Source organism: Amblyraja radiata, chromosome 29, assembly GCF_010909765.2.
Source record: "Amblyraja radiata isolate CabotCenter1 chromosome 29, sAmbRad1.1.pri, whole genome shotgun sequence".
Lineage (NCBI taxonomy): Eukaryota > Metazoa > Chordata > Chondrichthyes > Rajiformes > Rajidae > Amblyraja > Amblyraja radiata.
The window spans coordinates 13113437-13132615 of NC_045984.1; the positions used below are offsets into that span (position 1 = coordinate 13113437).

The following is a 19179-nucleotide window of genomic DNA, read 5'->3' on the forward strand; positions in this document are numbered from 1 at the left end:
AGTGGCCCTTCGATCACCCCCCGGAACAGTCACTTCATTCACCTCCAACATGACATGGCTGCAGCGCGGGCGGCACAGTGGCGCAGCGGTACATTTGCTGCCTCGCAGCGCTTGCAATGCTCGAGACCCGGGTTCGATCCCGACTGTGGGTGCTGTCTGTAGAGAGTTTGTACGTTCTTCCCGTGACCGTGTTGGTTTTCTCTGAGATCTTCGGTTTCCTCCCACACTCCAAAGACATCCAGATTTGTAGGTTGATTGGCTTGGCAAAAGCGTAAATTCGATCGCCCCAACGAAGGAGCTTCGATCACCCCGACCGCGGGTGGTTCGACTGCCCCGACCGCGGGTGATTCGACTGCCCCGACCGCGGGAGAATAACGAGGCAGAAGATTAGACTTTATTGCCTTCCATCACAGTGAGGAATGTGGGGAATCCACTGTGGTGGATGTTTATGTTAACTTTTATGTAGTTGTGTGTCTTTTTTTAGTATGGCTGTATGGTAATTCGAGTTTCACTGTACCTTAATTGGTACACGTGACAACAAACTGACCTTTGAACCTTTATATATCTCTCTACATCACTGTCTCTATCTCTCGTTTCCCTTTCCGTTGACTAGTCTGAAGAAGGGTCTCGACCCGAAACATCACCCATTCCTTCTCTCCAGAGAAGCTGCCAGTCCCGCTGAGTTACTCCAGCTTTTTGTGTCTATCTTTGATAGATTTTACTTCTGCATGTACAGCATTGCACGAGAGTAACATTCAGTGCGGATTCAGTAATAGGTGACATCTCATTGATTTTCCAATTAAACTATGCAGCTGAAAATCCATATGTGAGCCTAGAAAGATTGGAAAACAATACAACTATGCATTGGAATTACTGATTGTCAATTCCTAAATCTCCACTATGTTCCTTTATTGGTGGACTTCTGCACAGAGGCATAACATTGTTTAAAACTTGCCTTGCGTGCACTGTGCTTTTGTAAAAACCAAGCCCTGCGGATTATGACAAAGATGGCTTTTATTTGTGGGATAAGCATTCTAAAATATTTTACCTCTTGAGGCAGGCAGGATCAAAGGCAATCTGCTTCCATTAAAGCGAAGAGTAAAAGGTAACCAGGTGCATAGCAGGGCCACACACCACTCATTACAAAGACGAGAGAACAAGGTTACAAATCAGGGTCAGCAGCAAACAGACCTTAACATGCACACATTTCTGCTAACTGCCTAAGCAAAGGCAGATGTATTCTAACCACTCAAAAAACAGTTGCTTACTGGTACTCTAACCACACACACACACACAGAGGCACGTACATGCACAACTCTTTTTCAGTACTTCTCCCTCATTGCCCTATGCCAATTCTTTCCTCAAAATCCTTCTCAATTCAATGAATCAATGCTACTTTATCCTCACGTGTTTCTAGGTATGGTGATATATACTTTGTTTTTGCATACAAATCCGGTAAAATCATACAGCAGGCTCACCGAGGCAGTGCACAGAGTCGCCACAAAGAGTCTCTGGCCCTGACACAGTTTCAAAAGTTCTTGGTATTGTCTTTCCGCTGAGTGGATAGCACGCACCAAAAACTTTTCACTGTACCTTGGTACAGGTGACAATAAACTAAACTAAACTGAACTGAACTGAACAGCGGGGAACCAGGCCTGCTGCCGCAAGTGGCCATCATCGACGAGGTCCCTCTTCAGTCTCGGTGGCCCCCCTGCAGGGTCCCTGTCCACCCCTCCCCATCCAAGTCACATCAGCTTCACGTTTTCAACCGGCTAACGATGGCCTGTTTCCTTTATCATCATTACTTTTTTCATTCGTTGTTCTTTATCTCTATCTCATCGTCTATATCCCTCCTTTCCCTTTCCCCTGACTAGTCTGAAGAAGGGCCTCGACCCTCTTAGTTCTGTAGGGAAATGCTACAGAAGGTTAGGATGGAAAGAATGAGTATTCATATATTGTATATCATATTTTCTTATGACATTGAAGGAGGCAATTTGGCCGATCAATTCTATGCAATCCCATGCCCCCACGAACTTTTCCCCACGAAACATTCTGGAGCTGTTAATACTAATTGCCCTATATCACTACAAGTAGTCAACAGTAGATGGCCTGTGATAATCTTCACCGGGAGGGGGGAGCAAGCTGTCTCTCTTTGTTTTATCTTTCTTTGTTGTAAATGCCTTTCTGTAAGTCAGTGGCAAAATCCTTTTTTGGGGAATGCCAGACAGAGAGACCAAACCACTTTGGAGGGCTCTTCATGTGAAACATGTTTAGTTTTAATTCATGTAACAAGATACCAAGCATTTAAGTTGCAGATATAAACATATCACTACATGAATTTATCAATATCTTAGTTTCTGTTCACAATGCCAGCAAACAACAGTAAGTCATCATTGTTTTTCATATTGAAGACGCAGGGAATCAGAACCTGTGGTGTTATATATGGAGGGCATTAGAGGTTAGACATCATTTTTCGCCTTTATCATATCTGGAAACCCAATGGAAGTATAACGTGAATCCACATTTGTAGGCACTCCAGCACCGCTGGCAGAGCTTCGGCCTCCAAGCATCAGTGACCCAGGTTCATTCCTGGCCTCCGGTACTGTCTGTGTGGAGTTTGCATGTCCCCCCCCCCGTGAGATCGCACCCAGGTCTCTGGCGCTGTAAAGCATCAACGTTACCGCTGTGCCGTCGTGCCGCCCATATTATATCTTTTGCAGGGAACATGCATTTTCAAAACAAATGGAGATTCATTACCATACAGATAAAATATTGTCATTGAGTTATTGAGAGACACAAAGCTGAATCGTCTGGGAAGCTGCCAGTTGTGATGTGGCAAACTGGGTCTTGTGGCAATTATTTGATAGGTGTGTTATGTGATATAAGGTTGCTAAATTTCATAAGTAAATTGGTGCCTTTCTCAGGTTGTTGGCTTAGAGAGGCAAATGTTTGGCAGCACACAGAAGGGAGTTGAGATAACTGGTGGGACTTCCTCTCTCTCTGTCCCTCTCTGTCCCTCTCTGCCACATTAGAGACTCAGAACTGGGCAAGCGGGACCAGATATGTACGTTGTGCACTACTAATGAACGTTTTCTTGATAATGTGCAGGACCCCAGTGAACATAGAGGAGAACGGGGAAGAAAAACAATGAGTGGAGCAAGGAATTTGGACCCTGGTGTGCTAAATGCTGGACCATCAGGTGTTCTGAACAATGGGATAGTGTATGATCAGAGTCTCACTGTCTTGGTCATGACACAGTTAATCCCCTACATTCAAAGCTTACACTCAAAGGCTCCAGTTTATGTCCGAAGCAGCAAATGATGCTGGAGAGAGAAGGGAATGAAGACTATAATAGAAGAGGAGATCGCTGGGAATGAAACTATTAACTATGTCAGATTAGTTTAGTTGATAAAACTCTTATCTCTTGGGCAGAAAATTGTTAGTTCAATATCATTCCTCAGTTAGCTGTTTTTTGTTAGGCTATCTGTTGAGTGAGACACTGATAAAGTCATGCCTTTCTTTCTCACTGTTCAGATGGATGTTAAAGAGCCCACGGCTCTGTTTGAAGAAATGCAAGGAAATATCCTGGAAAATATTCCTTCCCGAGCTGATACACAGTCTGATCACTTATCTTAGTAAGCCCGGGTTCAGTTCAGTTCGATGAATTAGGTAGTGCAGAGGGACCTAGGAGTGCAGGTACATAGTTCCTTGAAAGTCGCGACACAGGTAGATAGGGCGGTCAAAAAGCCTTTTGGCACATTGGCCTTCATCAGTCAGAGGACTGAGTATAGAAGTTGGGAGGTCACGTTGCAGTTATATAAGATGTTGGTGGGGTACATTTAGACTATCATGTTCAGTTCTGGGCACCATGTTACAGAAAAAATGTTGTCAAACTTTAAAGGGCGCAGAGAAGATTTACAAGGATATTGCCAGGCCTCAAGGGCCTGAGCTGCTGGAAGAGGTTGAGCAGGCTAGGACTTTGTTCCTTGGAGCGTAGGAGGATGAGGGGTGATCTTATGGAGGTGTACAAAATTACAAGAGGAATAGATTTGTTAGTCTTTTGCCCAGAGTAGGGAAATCGAGAACCAAATGACATTTGTTGAAGGTGAGGGGAGAATGATTTAATAAGAACCTGAGGGGTAGCTTTTATACACCAAAGGTGGTGGGAGTATGGAACGAGCTGCTGGAGGAGGTAGTTGAGGCAGGGACTATTGCAACGTTTAAGAAACATTTAGACAGGGACACGGGTAGGACATGTTTAAAGAGATATGGGCCAAATGCAGGCAGGTAGGATTAGTGTAGATGGGACATATTGGTCTGCGTGGGCAAGTTGGGCTGAAGGACCTGTTTCTATGCTGTATTACTCCATTTAAAAAAATGGGCCTGTTGTCCACAAGCTGTTCGATGACATAAAAGCCTTTAACTCATGCACATTTATTTTCTTTCAGCTGCAAATGATGTGAACCTGCACGTTATACAATCTCCGTCATACCTCAATGCAACGGAAGGGGACACGGTGAACATGACTTGTCGGATTATTAGCTGGAATGCAGACCTGAGAATAGAATGGAATAAAGAGCTACCAGAGGGAAAGACATCATTGCTCACTTCCAAGTGGAACAGGACCACATATTACTTAAATTACTCTGAAAGATTGCAACATTTTGCCAATGAAACCGTCAGCTTGCTGACTATCTCTCGCGTAGAATTAAATGACACTGGCCAATATATCTGTCAAGCAAGTATTGAGATTCCTCCACCCGTGTTCACAAAATATGGCAATGGCACTTATCTGCAAGTACAAGGTACATATTGTTGAATAAACAATGTTAAAATTCAATGAACTTGTCTATATGTGATCATATGGAAATTAAAAGAGCCATTGGTACACAGAGATTCCATATTAGTTGTGGCTCTCTGTTCAAGGCACAGAGACGCCATGCTTCAATGCAATCTCCTAGGAGAGATAGACAACCTACAAACATATAAACTACGAAGATAGACACAAAATGCTGGAGTAACTCAGTTTCAGTTTAATGTATTGTCACGTGTACCGAGGTTGCGTGCTAACCAGTCAGCGGAAAGACAATACATGAGTACAATTGATTCATTTAAGTTGTATAGATATACACGATAAGGGAATAACATTTAGTGCAACGTAAAGCCAGTAATGTTCGAGCAAAGATCGTCCGAGGGTCACCAATAAGCTAGATAGTGGTCCAGGACTGCTCTCTAGTTGTGGTATGCTGACGGGGCTGTCCCACTTGGGCGACCTAATCTGCGAGTTTAGAAGAGTGCCTTCGACCTTCAAACTCGCAGCATGGTCGACATGAGGTCCTTGGAGGTCTTATGAGGTCAATGGAACTCTCCTTCATGCTCGAGGGAAGATCCCGAATACTCGCAGCCCCAGCAAGGTCGCGGAAGGTTTTTCAGCATTTGGAAAAAATTTCTGCGAGTAAAATTTGGTCGGCATGGTTCTTTTTGACTCGTAGTGCAGTGGAGTGGGGTTGCTATTTAGTTATAGGCAGTCGAGGGCAGCCGTAGGCAATCTCCTTTGCTGACCGGGCATTTTGATTGGCTCACTGGAGTTTTCAGGGTCAAGGAAAACCGACCGGTAGGTAAAATGCCCGCTAAACTTTATTATACTTCTTAAAAGTGTCTCAACTCTTTCACCCCCCCCCCTTCTCCCCCCTTCTCTCCCCTTCTACCGCCCTTCTCTCTCCTGCTCTCCCCTTCTATCCCCTTCTCCCCCCCTTCTCTCTCCTTCTCTACCCTTCTCTCTCCTTTTCTCCCCCTCTCTCCCCCCGTGCTATCGAAAGGACTTACCGTACACTGGGGCAGCCGTTTACCTTCCTCCTCATTGCGCAGAAAGCTCTCCCCTGCTTTTCCAGGCCCCCGCCTTTGCGATGTGTGTGTGTGTGTGTGTGTGTGTGTGTGTGTGTGTGTGTGTGTGTGTGTGTGTGTGTGTATGTGTGTGTGTGTGTGTGTGTGTGTGTGTGTGTGTGTGTGTGTGTGTGTGTGTGTGTGTGTGTGTGTGTGTGTGTGTGTGTGTGTGTGTGTGTGTGTGTGTGTGTGTGCGGTCAGTCGATCCAGCTCGCGGTTTCAACGCGGACGGTCGATCCAGCTCGAGGTTTCCCAGGCGAGTGCCCTCGAGCTTGAAGGTCAAAGATACTCTTCTTAGCTCGCGGATTAGGTCGCCCAAGTGGGACAGCCCCTTGAGACCTCCAGAGATACTGCCTGTCCCGCTGAGTTACTCCAGCATTTTGTGTAAACCAGCATCTGCAGTTCCTTCCTAAACATATGAACTAGGATGTCACTTAGCCCCTTGTCCAGATTGCAGCTGATCTGATTTTTACCTCGGCATTCCCGCCTACTGGTTCACCCCCTTGATTATCAAATTCTTGCTTCAGAGTATCGCACCTAGCTTGAAGAAGTGGGCTCCAGAGACTCCTGGTCTGATGGGGAAAACAAAATTGCCTCATCTCTCCCTTAAACTGGTGATCACTTACTTCTATACAGTAATCTTTAGTTCTAGATTCTCCTTAATGGGAAATATCCAAATATCCTCTCTAGATTAACATCAAGATCACTCTGGATTATTCAATCAAATTCCTTGTCTTTAGATTTAGTTTAGAGATGCAGCGCGCAAACAGGCCCTTCAGCCCACTGAGTCTGCATCGACCAGCGATCATCCCGTACACTAACACTATTCTACACATTCAGGACATTTTGCAATTTGTTTGTACCGAAGCATATTAAGATACAAACCTGTACTTCTTTGGAGTGTGGGAGGAAACCGGAGATCCCGGAGAAAACCCACACAGGTCACGGGGAGGTAGACACAAGCAGCATCTCTGGAGAGAGAGACAAAATGCTGGAGTAACTCAGCGGGAGAGTCTGAAGACCATCAGTCTGAAGAAGGGACTTGACCTGAAACACAACCCATTCCTTCTCTCCAGAGATGCTGCTTGGCCTGCTGAGTTACTCCAGCATTTTGTGTCTACTTTCGATTTAAACCAGCATCTGCAGTTCTTTCCTACACAGGTCATGGGGAGAACATAGAAACTCCGCACAGACAGCACCCATAGTCAGGATTGAACTTGGGTCTCTGGCGCGGTATGGCAGCAAATCCATCGCTGCCTCTACCACCTCACTCTCCCAGATAACAGTCGACAGAAGCCTAGCCTGTCAACTTACAAAATTCAAGTTTGTCTTGTGAATCTTTGAACTGCTTTAAACATTTACTTCCTTCCTTAAATTAGGAGGCCAAAACTCTGCACGGTGGCCTAGATGAGCTCTCACCGAAGCCTGTGTAATCTTCTTACTTCTGTATTCAATTCCCCTTGCAATAAACAATTAAGTTCTGTTAGGTTTTCTAATTACTTGCTGCATTTGCATACCAGCCTTTTGCTATGGCACCCAGATCCCTCTATAATCTCAGAGCTCTGCAATCTCTCGTCATTCAGGTAATGAGCTTCTGTTATTATTTTTCCTGAGAAAAATTCAATTTTGCTTTTTTTCCACACTTATACTCCAATCGCCAGATCCTGGTCTATTTATACCTGCTGTATCCTATTTGTATGATCTATTACTAATACGTTTTTCTATTTATCTTTATGTCAACATCAAATTTAGCAGCCTCGACTTTAGTACCATCCTCTAATTCCTTTATATAAATTATAATATCTAAAGAGGAACATTTTTCAAAACTTCCTCTCTGTCCTTGGGGGTTTGAAACTCATGCAGTAGATCATGTTGATCCTCGCTTCTATTATAAGCTATCCAAATCTTTTAGGACCAGCAAGGTGCTATATTATACTCTCATTAAGTAGCATTCTCTTTTCAATGCACTTCCCTATTGGGAAATGTTACATGAGGAAATAGTCTGTCAATAGTGTACTTAGTTGAATTATTATTAATTTATTTAACAATACATTTATTTATTATTCCAGTTGGCTTCAAAGAAAATGCAATATCCAATGGCAGCACATTTGGTAAGTATGATCTTCGAGATCATTTATACTGTGTTTTGAATTCTTCAGATTGTGTGAGGATTCAGCCCACATTATTGAGAAAATCTATGCACTGATACAATTACTGTAATCAAGGTACTGTAATCAGACTGTCAAGATCAAAAACCGAAAATGGAAGAGGATTCATGGACTTCCTCTGGGCGGCATGGTGGCACAGCGGTAGAATCGCTGCCTTCCAGCGCCAGAGACCTCGGTTCGATCCTGACTACGGGTGCTATCTGTACGGAGTTTGTGCGTTCTCCCCATTACCATGTGGGTTTTCTCCAGGTGCTCCGGTTTCCTCCCATAATCCAAAGACGTACAGATCTGTAGGTTAATTGCCTTTGGTAGATTGTCCCTAGTGTGCAGGATAGTGCTCATGTATGGGGTTGCTTGTCGGCACGGACTCAGTGGGGCAAAGGGCCTGTTTCCACGCTGTAACGCTAAACAAAACCAAAACGACTAATATGATCACGGGAATGAAGGCAAATAAATTTAGAGTTAAGTCAGGCAACCAAAAGAAAAACTCTACAGTACAGTATTAGCTTTCACTGACAGCAAATTATATGAATAAGCCCTTAACAGAATCTTATTAGTACAAGTAATTAGATTAATAGTACAAGCATTCACCTGAAATGTTATTCCCAACCATGGCATATGGTATTCTTTGTAAAGGGAAGTAAACCAAATTAAAAACATTTAAATAATTTAAAACTAAGATGTAGTCAACATTTGTACATCAAACTAATGTTATATAAAAGATAGACACAAAATGCTGGAATAACCCAGCGGGGCAGGCAGCATCTCTGGAGAAAAGGAATCGGTGACGTTTCGGGTCGAGACCCTTCTTCAGACTGTTATATAAATCTGGTGATAACTATGGTATGCAGGGGGTAACAGTCCAATCCTATCACAGCACATTAGAATTCACCATATCTGTTCATCTGAAAACATGGAAGCTCAAAGGCTTCATTTGGACTCAATTAATCCATTAGTATTCCACTGGGAACTGAACTTGTCAATGTAATCTAGTCTGGGCTACGTGGAACTCTGGCCCCATGCTAAATCGTTATCTCTCAAAAATGCAACTTCTGCTCCTCTGCTACCTGCATCACTCTCACACCTGCAATATCTGTACCTTGGAACATTGAGCTGCCAGAACTGCCCTCCACCCAGCCACGTTTCTGTTATGGCTGTAATAACTCACTCCCATGCACCAATTCACGCCCTGAGTTCATCTGCCTCATCTGCCGGGTTTCTTGGATTAAAATAAATGCAATTTAGTCGATTCCCTGACTTGTCGATTCCTCTTCCTCTCTCCCTGACTTGTCCCTGCCTGTCCTCTCTATTGAACACATTAATAGCTATAACAGGCTCTTTTTCCTCAAAAACATAGAATATACAACAATACAGTGTAGGAAGGAACTGCAGAAGCTGGTTTAAACCGAAGACAGGCACAAAATGCTGGAGTAACTCAGCGGGAGTTACATTGGTGCGACAATGCAGTGTATCCTGCAATGGGAATTGGACTGAGAGATTGTCAGCGGGACATGCAGCATCTCTGGAGAGAAGAAATGGGTGACGTTTCGGGTTGAGACCCTGAAGAAGGGTCTCGACCTGCAAACGTCACCCATTCCTTCTCTGAAGAAGGTTCTCGACCCGAAACATCACCCATTCCTTCTCTCCAGAGATGCTGCCTGTCCCGCTGAGTTACTCCAGCTTTTTGTGTCTATCTAGAGAACAATGCAGTACAGGAACAGGCCCTTTGGTCCACAAAGTTTGTGCCGAACATGATGCCAAGCCCAACTTTTATCTGCCCTATAAGTAATCCATATCCCTCTATTCCCTGCATATCCATGAGCCGTTCCAAAAGTTTTTTAGATGCCTCCACCACCATCCCCTGGCAGTGCGTTCCAGGCACTCCCCAATCTCTCATAGAGTCATCCGCTACACTGTTAGGGTCCTACCCTGACAAACTAGTTTAAACTCTCCTGAGCAGCACCAGCAAATCTCCCCACCAGGAGATTGGTGCCCCTCCAATACAGGTGCAACCCATCCCTCTTGCACATGTCCCACCTTCCCTGGAAGTGAGGCCAGCGATCTGGAGTCGCACGAGCTTCATTGGCTCGTCTCCAGCTGGTTCAAAATGCTGCCGCTCGCCTTTTGACCGGAACTCGAAAGAGGGAGCACATTACGCCAATTTTGGCCTCCCTTCACTGGCTCCCAGTGCACTTTCGAGTTCATTTTAAAATTATTTTATTTGTTTTCAAATCGTTGAATGGGCTCGCCCCGCCTTACCTCTCTGAGCTCTCCACCTATATGCTCCTGCCCGGTGCCTCAGGTCAGCTGATCAGCTGCTCCTTGAGGTACCAAGGTCTAAGCGGAAGCTCAGAGGGGATAGAGCCTTTTCTGTTGCTGCTCCGGCACTCTGGAACACCTTGCCGTTGCACATCAGACAGGCCCCCTCACTGTCCATCTTCAAATCCTCCCTAAAAACTCATTTTTATTCTCTGGCTTTCGACACTGGCTGAGACATTGCTCCTGTTCTTAGTGCTTTTAATGTCTTTTAATTTTTACTGTTTTTTAGTCCTTCGTTTTACGTTTTTTAATGGTTTGTAATAACTTTTTGTCCATGAATTCTCATGTACAGCACTTTGTGGCAACTGCGGTTGTTTAAAGTGCTTTATAAATAAAGTCATTATTATTATTATTATATACCCGAATCCCTTCCCCTCTCCTCTCTTATCCTTGCATTTATCCATATCGCCTTCCTGTGGCACTGTGAGCAATCCTGAGATTACAACCGTAGAGGGGCTGCTTTTCAACTTACTACCCATCTCCCTAAATTCTCCATGCCGGACCTGATCTGTCTTCCCACAAATGGCATGGGTACCAATGTGGACCACGACCACTGGCTGCTCACCCTCCCCTGTCCCGTGCCTGCTCTGAGACATCCTTCACCCTGGCTCCAGGGAGGCAATACACCACCCTGGTGTCCGAGGAAGGGTCTCGACCCGAAACATCACCTGTGCCTTCTCACCAGAGGTGCTGCCTGTCCCGCTCAGTTGCTCCAGCATTTTGTGTCTATCTTCGGTGTAAACCAGCATCTGCAGTTCCTTGCTACACACCATCCTGGAGTCTTGCTTGCAACCACAGAAACATCTATCTACATCCCTGTCGACAGAGTCCTCTATCACTATTGCTCGCCTAGTCTTCACCTTACCCTGCTTTACAGCGGGTGCCACTGACACTGTTGGTTGCTGCTAATTTTCCCCAGAGAGGCTATTACCCCCCCCCCCCCCCCCCCCCACCCCGCCCACCCACCAGTAACCAAACTGGTATACTTGTTTGAGAAGGGGATACTCACTGGTAACTCCTGCGCTCTGCCTTTCTTTCCATCAATCAGGTGAAATAAGTCTAAAGTAGCAAAGTCGCTGCGGGGAGACTATGCAGTGTTTGCTACAATGGGAATTGGACTGAGAGATTGTCAATGTTCATTTTACTCCATCTGAGCTCCTCTTAAATATTTCAAAAAATTCTGTACCATTTCTGTAATTGATACACTCAGGGCTGACACTCATTGATCTGTGCTCACAGTTTTACACTGATAAACTCTTCAGATATATTATAAGGGACCCACTGTAGCAGCCTCAGGTTAATCTCATTTATCTTGGAAGAAAGGTTTTCCCCAGAAGCTTCTGTTATTTCATGCATGTTAAATTATTGATTGAAGTTTCCTCTTCATCTTATGAAGAGGTACTCCATGTCCAGATGCAAGCTGACACACTGGGAAGATGCTAACCATCACATTATTACTTGTGTGCCCACACTGTCTAAACTGGCAACCTGGAGATTTACGTCGCCTCAGATCACCTTCAGGGTTGACAAGGGTGGAGTTGTTCCTGCTGAATGTACATAGGTTCACACTCTGATCCATCCCAGCATAGCACTTAAATCTAGATAGGGTCAAGATTTGCAGCGAACCAAAGCTTTGTCAGACGTATGAAGTGCAGATCATAAAACCACTGCTTACTCAAAAGAATAAATAGATGGATAGTATATAAAGCTCTTGGGGAGGGGACATCTATGATAGGGAAGCCCCACAATCTGACTCTACAAGAACATCGAACACTACAGGACAGGAACAGACCCGTCGGCACACAAGATCTGTGCCAAATATATAATGTCCTCTGTTGACATGTGATGCATACCCCTCCATTCACTGTATATCCATATCCCTATCATAGAGCCTCTTAAATGCCATTGTTACATCTGCTTCCACCACAATCTCTGGTAGCACGTTTCAGGTGCTCATCAATCTCTGTATAAAAGACTTGCCCCCACATCTGGTGTTACGGGTTACGGGGAGAAGGCAGGAGAATGGGGTTGAGAGGGAGAGATAGATCAGCCATGATTGAACGGCGGAGTATACTTGATGTTCCTATCACCTATGAACATCTTTAAACTTTCTTTCTCTGACCTTAAAGTTATGCCCTCCAGTTTTTGACATTTCCAACCTGGGGAAAAGGTTCTGACTGTCCACCCATCTATCCCTTTCATAATTGTATGCACTTCTACAGGTCTCCCCTCAAACTCTGACTAATCTGACTTGGACTGGTTTCTCCTGTTAGTCCAACCTCTCCTGATAGCTAATGTGCATCAATGTGATCAACTTCTGCACCCTCTCCAAACCCTCCACATCCTTCCTGTCACAGTGTGACCAGAACTGCACACAATACCACAAAATGTAATCTAACCAAAGTCATGTCTAGCTGCAACATGACTTCCTGACTCTTACTTAAATAGGGGCTCTGTCATTGCACTAACAGGTCAGAGTTATATATTCTGTAAGGTTTTGTTGATGTTTTGTTTGTCTAGAATGACAAAATCATTCATGATATAATTTTTCTTCAGCAAGAGTTCAGTTCCATCACAGCAACCACATGTTTTGATAAGGATTATATCAGGAAGTCTGTACCAAACACAAAGAATTCTACTGAATGTAAGACCTTCGATTAGCTAAGTCTGAAAAATTTACATAACGAACAAAAAAAAAGGCTGAAAGCCGCAGTTTAGTCTCATTAATGTGGAGTTAATTGTTGCAAAGCAGGTATAACGTCGCCAATACTTTCACATCTGTTTAATGGTGGTGACCAATAACCGAGCGGCATGGTGACAGGGCAGCATGGTGGTGCAGTGGTACAGTTGTTGCCTTACAGCGCCAGAGACACGGGTTTGATCATGACTACAGGTGCTGCCTGTACAGAGTTTATAGGGTCTCCCCATGACCTGCGTGGGTTTTCTCTGGGAGCTCCGGTTTCCCCCTGCACTCCAAAGACGTACAGGTTTATAGATTAATTGGTTTCGGTAAAATTGTAAATTGTTCCTGACGTGTAGAATGGTGTTAGTGTGCGGGGATCGCTGGTCGGCGCGGACTATGCAGGTGGAAGGGCCTGTTTCCGCGCTATATCTCTAAACTAAACTAAAAAATAACCAATTCCTTTCTATAACTGTCCAGACTCAGGGTGAGTGACCACAATCTTATACCTGCAGAATTATATGTCAGTATGCATTTATGCCTTGAGATAAATATGGGTACGTTACAATTTATTATCATATAATTATCTGTAAGGACACCTGATAACTTCAATGCAAATGGCAGAGAATGATACCTGTGTTCTGTGTCGCAGGTACAGCAACATGGATCTTGATCGGCTTGTTATCACCTTTGGCATTAGTTATAACAGTTCATGTTTTTTTTCTGACCAGAAAATTCTTCTGTCCCAGAAGAGGTAAGGAACACCTGAGTGCGTTAAAACAGAAGTAGTAAAATATACTGATGACGCAAATGAAATGGAGGTACAGAGGTTGTAAGAAAATTACCTTAGGGAAAGACAGCATTCGGCAGAAGAAAGCAAGGAGGAGATCTGTCAGCTGCCGACAGATGCTGAGAGAATGGAGCGGCTGGGCTTGTACACTTTGGAGTTTAGAAGGATGAGAGGGCATCTTATTGAAACATATAAGATTGGTAAGGGTTTGGACACTCCTGCACCTATTGTCTATTGTCTTCACAAGGAACTGCAGCTGCTGGTTTACACCAAAGATAGACACACACATGCTGGAGCAGCTCAGCGGGACAGACAGAATCTCTGGAAAGAAGGAATGGGCGATGTTTCGGGTCGAGACCCTTCTTCAGGCTATTAGATTGTCGGCTGGGCAATGTGTTGTCAAAAAGGGAAACAAACAAGACATGGGTAATTGTAGAAGCACTACTCCCAATTGCAAGGATTCTTCATGAATTATTAATATAGAATGAGATAGATAGAGAGACCACCCAGTGATCATATTTTTCCTATTAAATAACTCTCCTATTGACCTTATACTTTATTCATTGTGATCACTTGAAACTTTATCTTTGCACACTTATCCAATTTCCGTTGATAGTAATTGTTGAATCTGCTTCTATCATCTCTCCTGCATTCACTATTGTAATGACCTTGAATAGATTTAGGAAACAATAAGCTGCTGCAACTGGAGGATTGCAAGATACTTACAGATAGAGGAATCTTTCTGTTCTAAATTGTCTTTCTCATTCATAATTATCTGGAGATTTTGTGGTTAACATAAAAAGTGACATGACTGATTTACATCAAAGCAATAATGTTAGTGTAAATTGTTGCGAATTATAATTAGGTCCCAATAATCTGAGATGCCTTGGAACAGGAATTTTCTAAGGCGCAAACAGGGCAGCAGTTAAAGGATAATTTGGGCAATTTTATAATTATTTTATTAAGTGCAACTTACAACCCAGCGGTATGAATATTGATTTATCTAACTTCAAGTAACCCTTGCATCCCCTCTCACTCCGTCCCTCCCCCACCCTAGTCGTCGTACTAGTTTCACTCTCGTCCTGTTGAGTTTCACTGTCAGTATAACTCGTTATCACCTACCACACAGCCAACAATGGACCATTGTGGGTTCCACCTTTCCTTGATCATCGTTGCTTTTTGCATATCTTTCATTCTTTTATTCTACATCTATGCTATTACTAAAACTTTCATCTTGTCCTCTTCCAGTTTGCTCTTTTTTTAAATTTGCGCTAAAACGGTACCATATATCAATAGGATTTTTTTCTGGCACCTTACTCACCGTTCTCCTCTGCTCCAAGTGCACCAGGTTTTGTTCCGATCGGTGGAATATTACCAAAGTTATGAAGGTTTAAAAAATCGTGAGATCAGCAGATTGGTCTTCTCGCCTGTCAGTCATCATGAAGGTAATGCCCCTTCCGTCACCCGCTGGAGAATAAAACCTCGGAGGCGGGGCTGAGTCCACTAGCCGTGCTGATTGAGTCCGCAAGAGTGGAGTCGGGGAAATGGCTGAGTGGAGCCGGGAGCTGCTGTGTGATGACGCGGCCGGTGGCTGCTGAGTGGAGTTCCTCCCCCCCAAACATCCCCCCTCGCCCCCCACATCACCCACACTCCCTCTTCCCCCCTGCCCCCTCCCCCCCTCCTCCCCACACACCCTCTTCCCCACAACCCCCCTCCCCCACACACACCCACACCCCCCCTTTACCCTTCCCCGTTCCTACCCTTCCCCCCACCACCCCCACAACCCCTCCTCCTCCACACACACACCCTCCCCCACATACCCCCCTCCCCAGACACACCCCCTCCCCACGCCCCCACCCACACACTCATCCCCTCCCCCACACACCCTACCCCCACACACACCCCCACACACCCCCACACACCCCCTCCCCCACACCACCCCAACAACACCCCCCTCCCCCACACCTCCCCCTCCCCTCCCCCACACCACCCCCTCTCCCACACCATGGTGGAATATTGCATTGGGGAATGGGTTGCGTTGGGGGACCAGGCCTCTCATGTGACTGGGACCCAACGGGTCCCACTTAGTCTAGTACCTTTTATATCTCCCGTTTCCCTTTCCCCTGACTCACACTGAAGAAGGGTCATTCCCCGAAACGTCACCTATTCCTTTTCTCCAGAGATGCTGCCTGACCCGCTGGGTTTCTCCAGCTTTTTGTGTCTACCTTCGGTTTAAACAAGCATCAATCGTTCCTTCCTACACAAAGGGTAATTTGTTCCTAGCTAGATTGAGTTTGACATATGGTCCTTAGATAAAATCCTGGATTTTCCAATTGGTGTTTCCCACAGTACAGCTTTATATATAATTTTTTTAATTACAGCCCTTGAGAAAATGACATAAAAGTGCTAACAGGCATCTTCATAATTCGAGATTCTGGTTGTCAGATCAAACATTGGGTTATTGCTCTGTTATTCTACACAGGCTGGTGTAAACAGCCCATAATAGATTCTTCCAGGATAAATCATAATTCTTTGCTTCTGGTTTCCAAACCCAGTTTTGAATTTTGACAATCCTGATTTGCCTTTCTGAACTTACTTCCCTTGCCCCTCCTCAGTAACGCTTTCCTTGGTCCTGTTGTTCCAATTAACATTGCATCTCAAACGGTTCACTTTCCAACCTAATAGTATTTTCTTACAAATGGTGAAACCCCTTCCTGTCACTTCATGGGTTTGCAAACCAAAATTGATGCCATAAACCACAAGGTATCTCTCCCACAGAATGCCAGAGTCATCCAGCGTGGAAACAGGCCCATCGGCCCTACCTGTCCACACCGACCAACAAGCCCCATCTACACTAGTCCCATCTGTCTGCGTTTGGCCCATATCCCGCTAAACCTACTCTACTCATGCTGGATGGTTTCCTGCTTAATGGATCATTGCCCTTTTCAGAGTCTTCTCAATTAAAACTAAGATATGCAGAAAAATATGCAGAATTGATCTATCTACCATGAAAATCAAGAAACTGCAGTTACTGGAAATCTGAAATAAAACCAGAAAGCGCTGGAATCATTTACAGTTAAAGCAGTATCTGTGGAGAGCAAAACACAATTAATATTTCAGGTTAAAGATTTTAAGTTAAGCTACAGGAGCTTCTGGGCTCCACTTGCTAAGTTTGTTCCTCATAAGCTTTGTCCACAATCTTTTCTGCGCTGTAAGTGAGGGTTTAACTCCTTTGTTGTCTGTGTTACCAGATCATAAATGAGAGAGACTTCCTAACCTCATTGACCTGCAATAGCTAATCTCTCCCCATATGCTGCCCGACTTGCTGAGTCTTTCCCACACTTTACGTTTTATATTTTCTGCATCCTTACGTTGGAGCCAGACTTACCTGCATCTTTCTCTTTGGACAGGGAACCCGACGTATGTCAATGTGGAATTTAGAAAGAAGGGAAGCAAAAACAGTCAGCCCACAGAACAGAGAAACGCAAGATACGTCGCCTCAGGGAGATGTGGAGACCTTAAGACACCTGCGCCTGGACTGCCGTGCACATGGGAAGGAGATTTGAAATGACTCAACTTTGATCGACCATGGATGAAATGATCTGAGATATTCCAAATAATGGAAACCAGCACAGCTTTGTATCTGTCTATCGATTCGGTTCCCCGACTCCACACAATGTCCAAACCATTCGCTAGCTTGGGAGGACAGGATGCGATAACAATTTCTCCTTTGACACTCCTCCCCTGCGTCTTGCTGCACAGGAGATGGAGACCAGTGAGCGGAGTTCCTGAGAGACCTGTCACGTTGAGGGTCGATGGCAGTAGCTAGGAGAGATCGTAATCCTGGGTTTCCATCCCAAGAATGGCTGCTTCCTTGGATTATGTGCTGTTACTTCCTGTAGAAAGGGAGTTACTGATAAAGAGACTGCATGTGCATGAGCTTTCTGAATGCAGTACATACGCTGAGAAGGACAGATAGTCATAAAGTCATAGAGTGATACAGTGTGGAAACAGGCTCTTTGGCACAACTTGCCCACCCCGACCAACATGTCCCACCTGCCTGCATTTGGTCCATATCCCTCCAAACCTGTCCTATCCATGTACCTATCTAATTGTTTCTTAAACGTTGGAATGTCCCAGCCACAACTCAGGTCGGGGGGAGTTCCCCATGCCACGTGTACCGTAATCCCGTGCTACCTGCTCCCTGGTCGGATAGTCGGTGATTAAACCTGGTTTGCCAGGTGAGGAGGGGGCAGTGGACCCCCAGCAGGACCGAAAACAAGACCTGTCAAAGGGCGGATGAGCTTCTAGCGAACCAACGGCCATCCACACTTCAGTAGAAGTTGCGACCACTGTCGTACATAGCATTGTCAGGAATGATAATAAAGCACACACACCAACATCCTATACTTCCAGCGGCGGAAGTCTGCAGGAACTGGAGGACAGGGATGTGCGGTGCGTCCGTCACCGTTCCCGTCGGAAACCAGCACCACTGCGTCGCTAATGTTTTCAACTATGATAATTAAAAAAATTAAAATAGCCTCAAATACCTCCTCATCTACCTCCTCTGGCAGCTTGTTCCATAACACCCATCACTCTGTGGCCTCACCAATGTCTTATACAACTGCAACATGACCTCCCAACTTCTATACTCAATACTCTGACTGATGAAAGCGAATGTGCCAAACGCCTTTTGACCACCTTATCTACCTTCAAGGAACAATGCACCTGCACTCCTAGTCCCCTCTGCACTACAACACTCCCCAGAGCCCTACCATTCACTGTGTAGGTCCTGCCCATGTTAGACTTCCCAAAATGTGACACATCACCTTCACACAGATGTGAATGGAAAATGTATCCAGAGAGTGATGTGAGGAGGAACAGAGAAGAATATTGTCATATAGAGAATAGATCCTTAGAGTTATACAGCATGGAAATAAGTTCATAAGTGATAAGAGCAGAACCAGGCCATTTGGCCCATCAAGTCTATTCCGCCATCCAATCATGGCTGATCTATCTCTCCCTCTCAACCCCATTCTCCTGCCTTCTCCCCATAACCTCTGACACCCATACTAATCAAGAATCTATTTTGGCTTAAAAATATCTATTGGCTTAACCTTCACAGCTTTCTGTGGCAAAGAATTCCACAGATTCACCACCCTCCTCATCTCCTTCCTAAAGGAACGTCCTTTAATTTTGAGGCTATTACCTCTGGTCCAAGGCTCTCCCATTAGTGGAAACATCCTCTCCACATCCCCTTTATTCAAGCCTTTCACTATTCAGTAAGAGGTCACCCCTCAACCCTCTTTTCATACAAATACATCGATAGATGCTCCTGA

The 19179-nt window shown here is 44.9% G+C and overlaps 1 protein-coding gene across 1 annotated transcript in view; it reads left to right on the top strand.

The window, feature by feature from the left end:
* The window catches only part of LOC116989334 (programmed cell death protein 1-like), a 29136-nt gene extending 11246 nt beyond the window's left edge, over positions 1-17890 (top strand). The window contains exons 2-5 of the mRNA XM_033046603.1: positions 4449-4805; positions 7953-7994; positions 13703-13804; positions 17251-17890. Of these exons, the coding sequence (XP_032902494.1) occupies positions 4449-4805; positions 7953-7994; positions 13703-13804; positions 17251-17411 (662 nt within the window). The 3' untranslated portion in view covers positions 17412-17890. The remainder of the gene's footprint in view (positions 1-4448; positions 4806-7952; positions 7995-13702; positions 13805-17250) is intronic.
* Positions 17891-19179: the final 1289 nt, after the last annotated feature.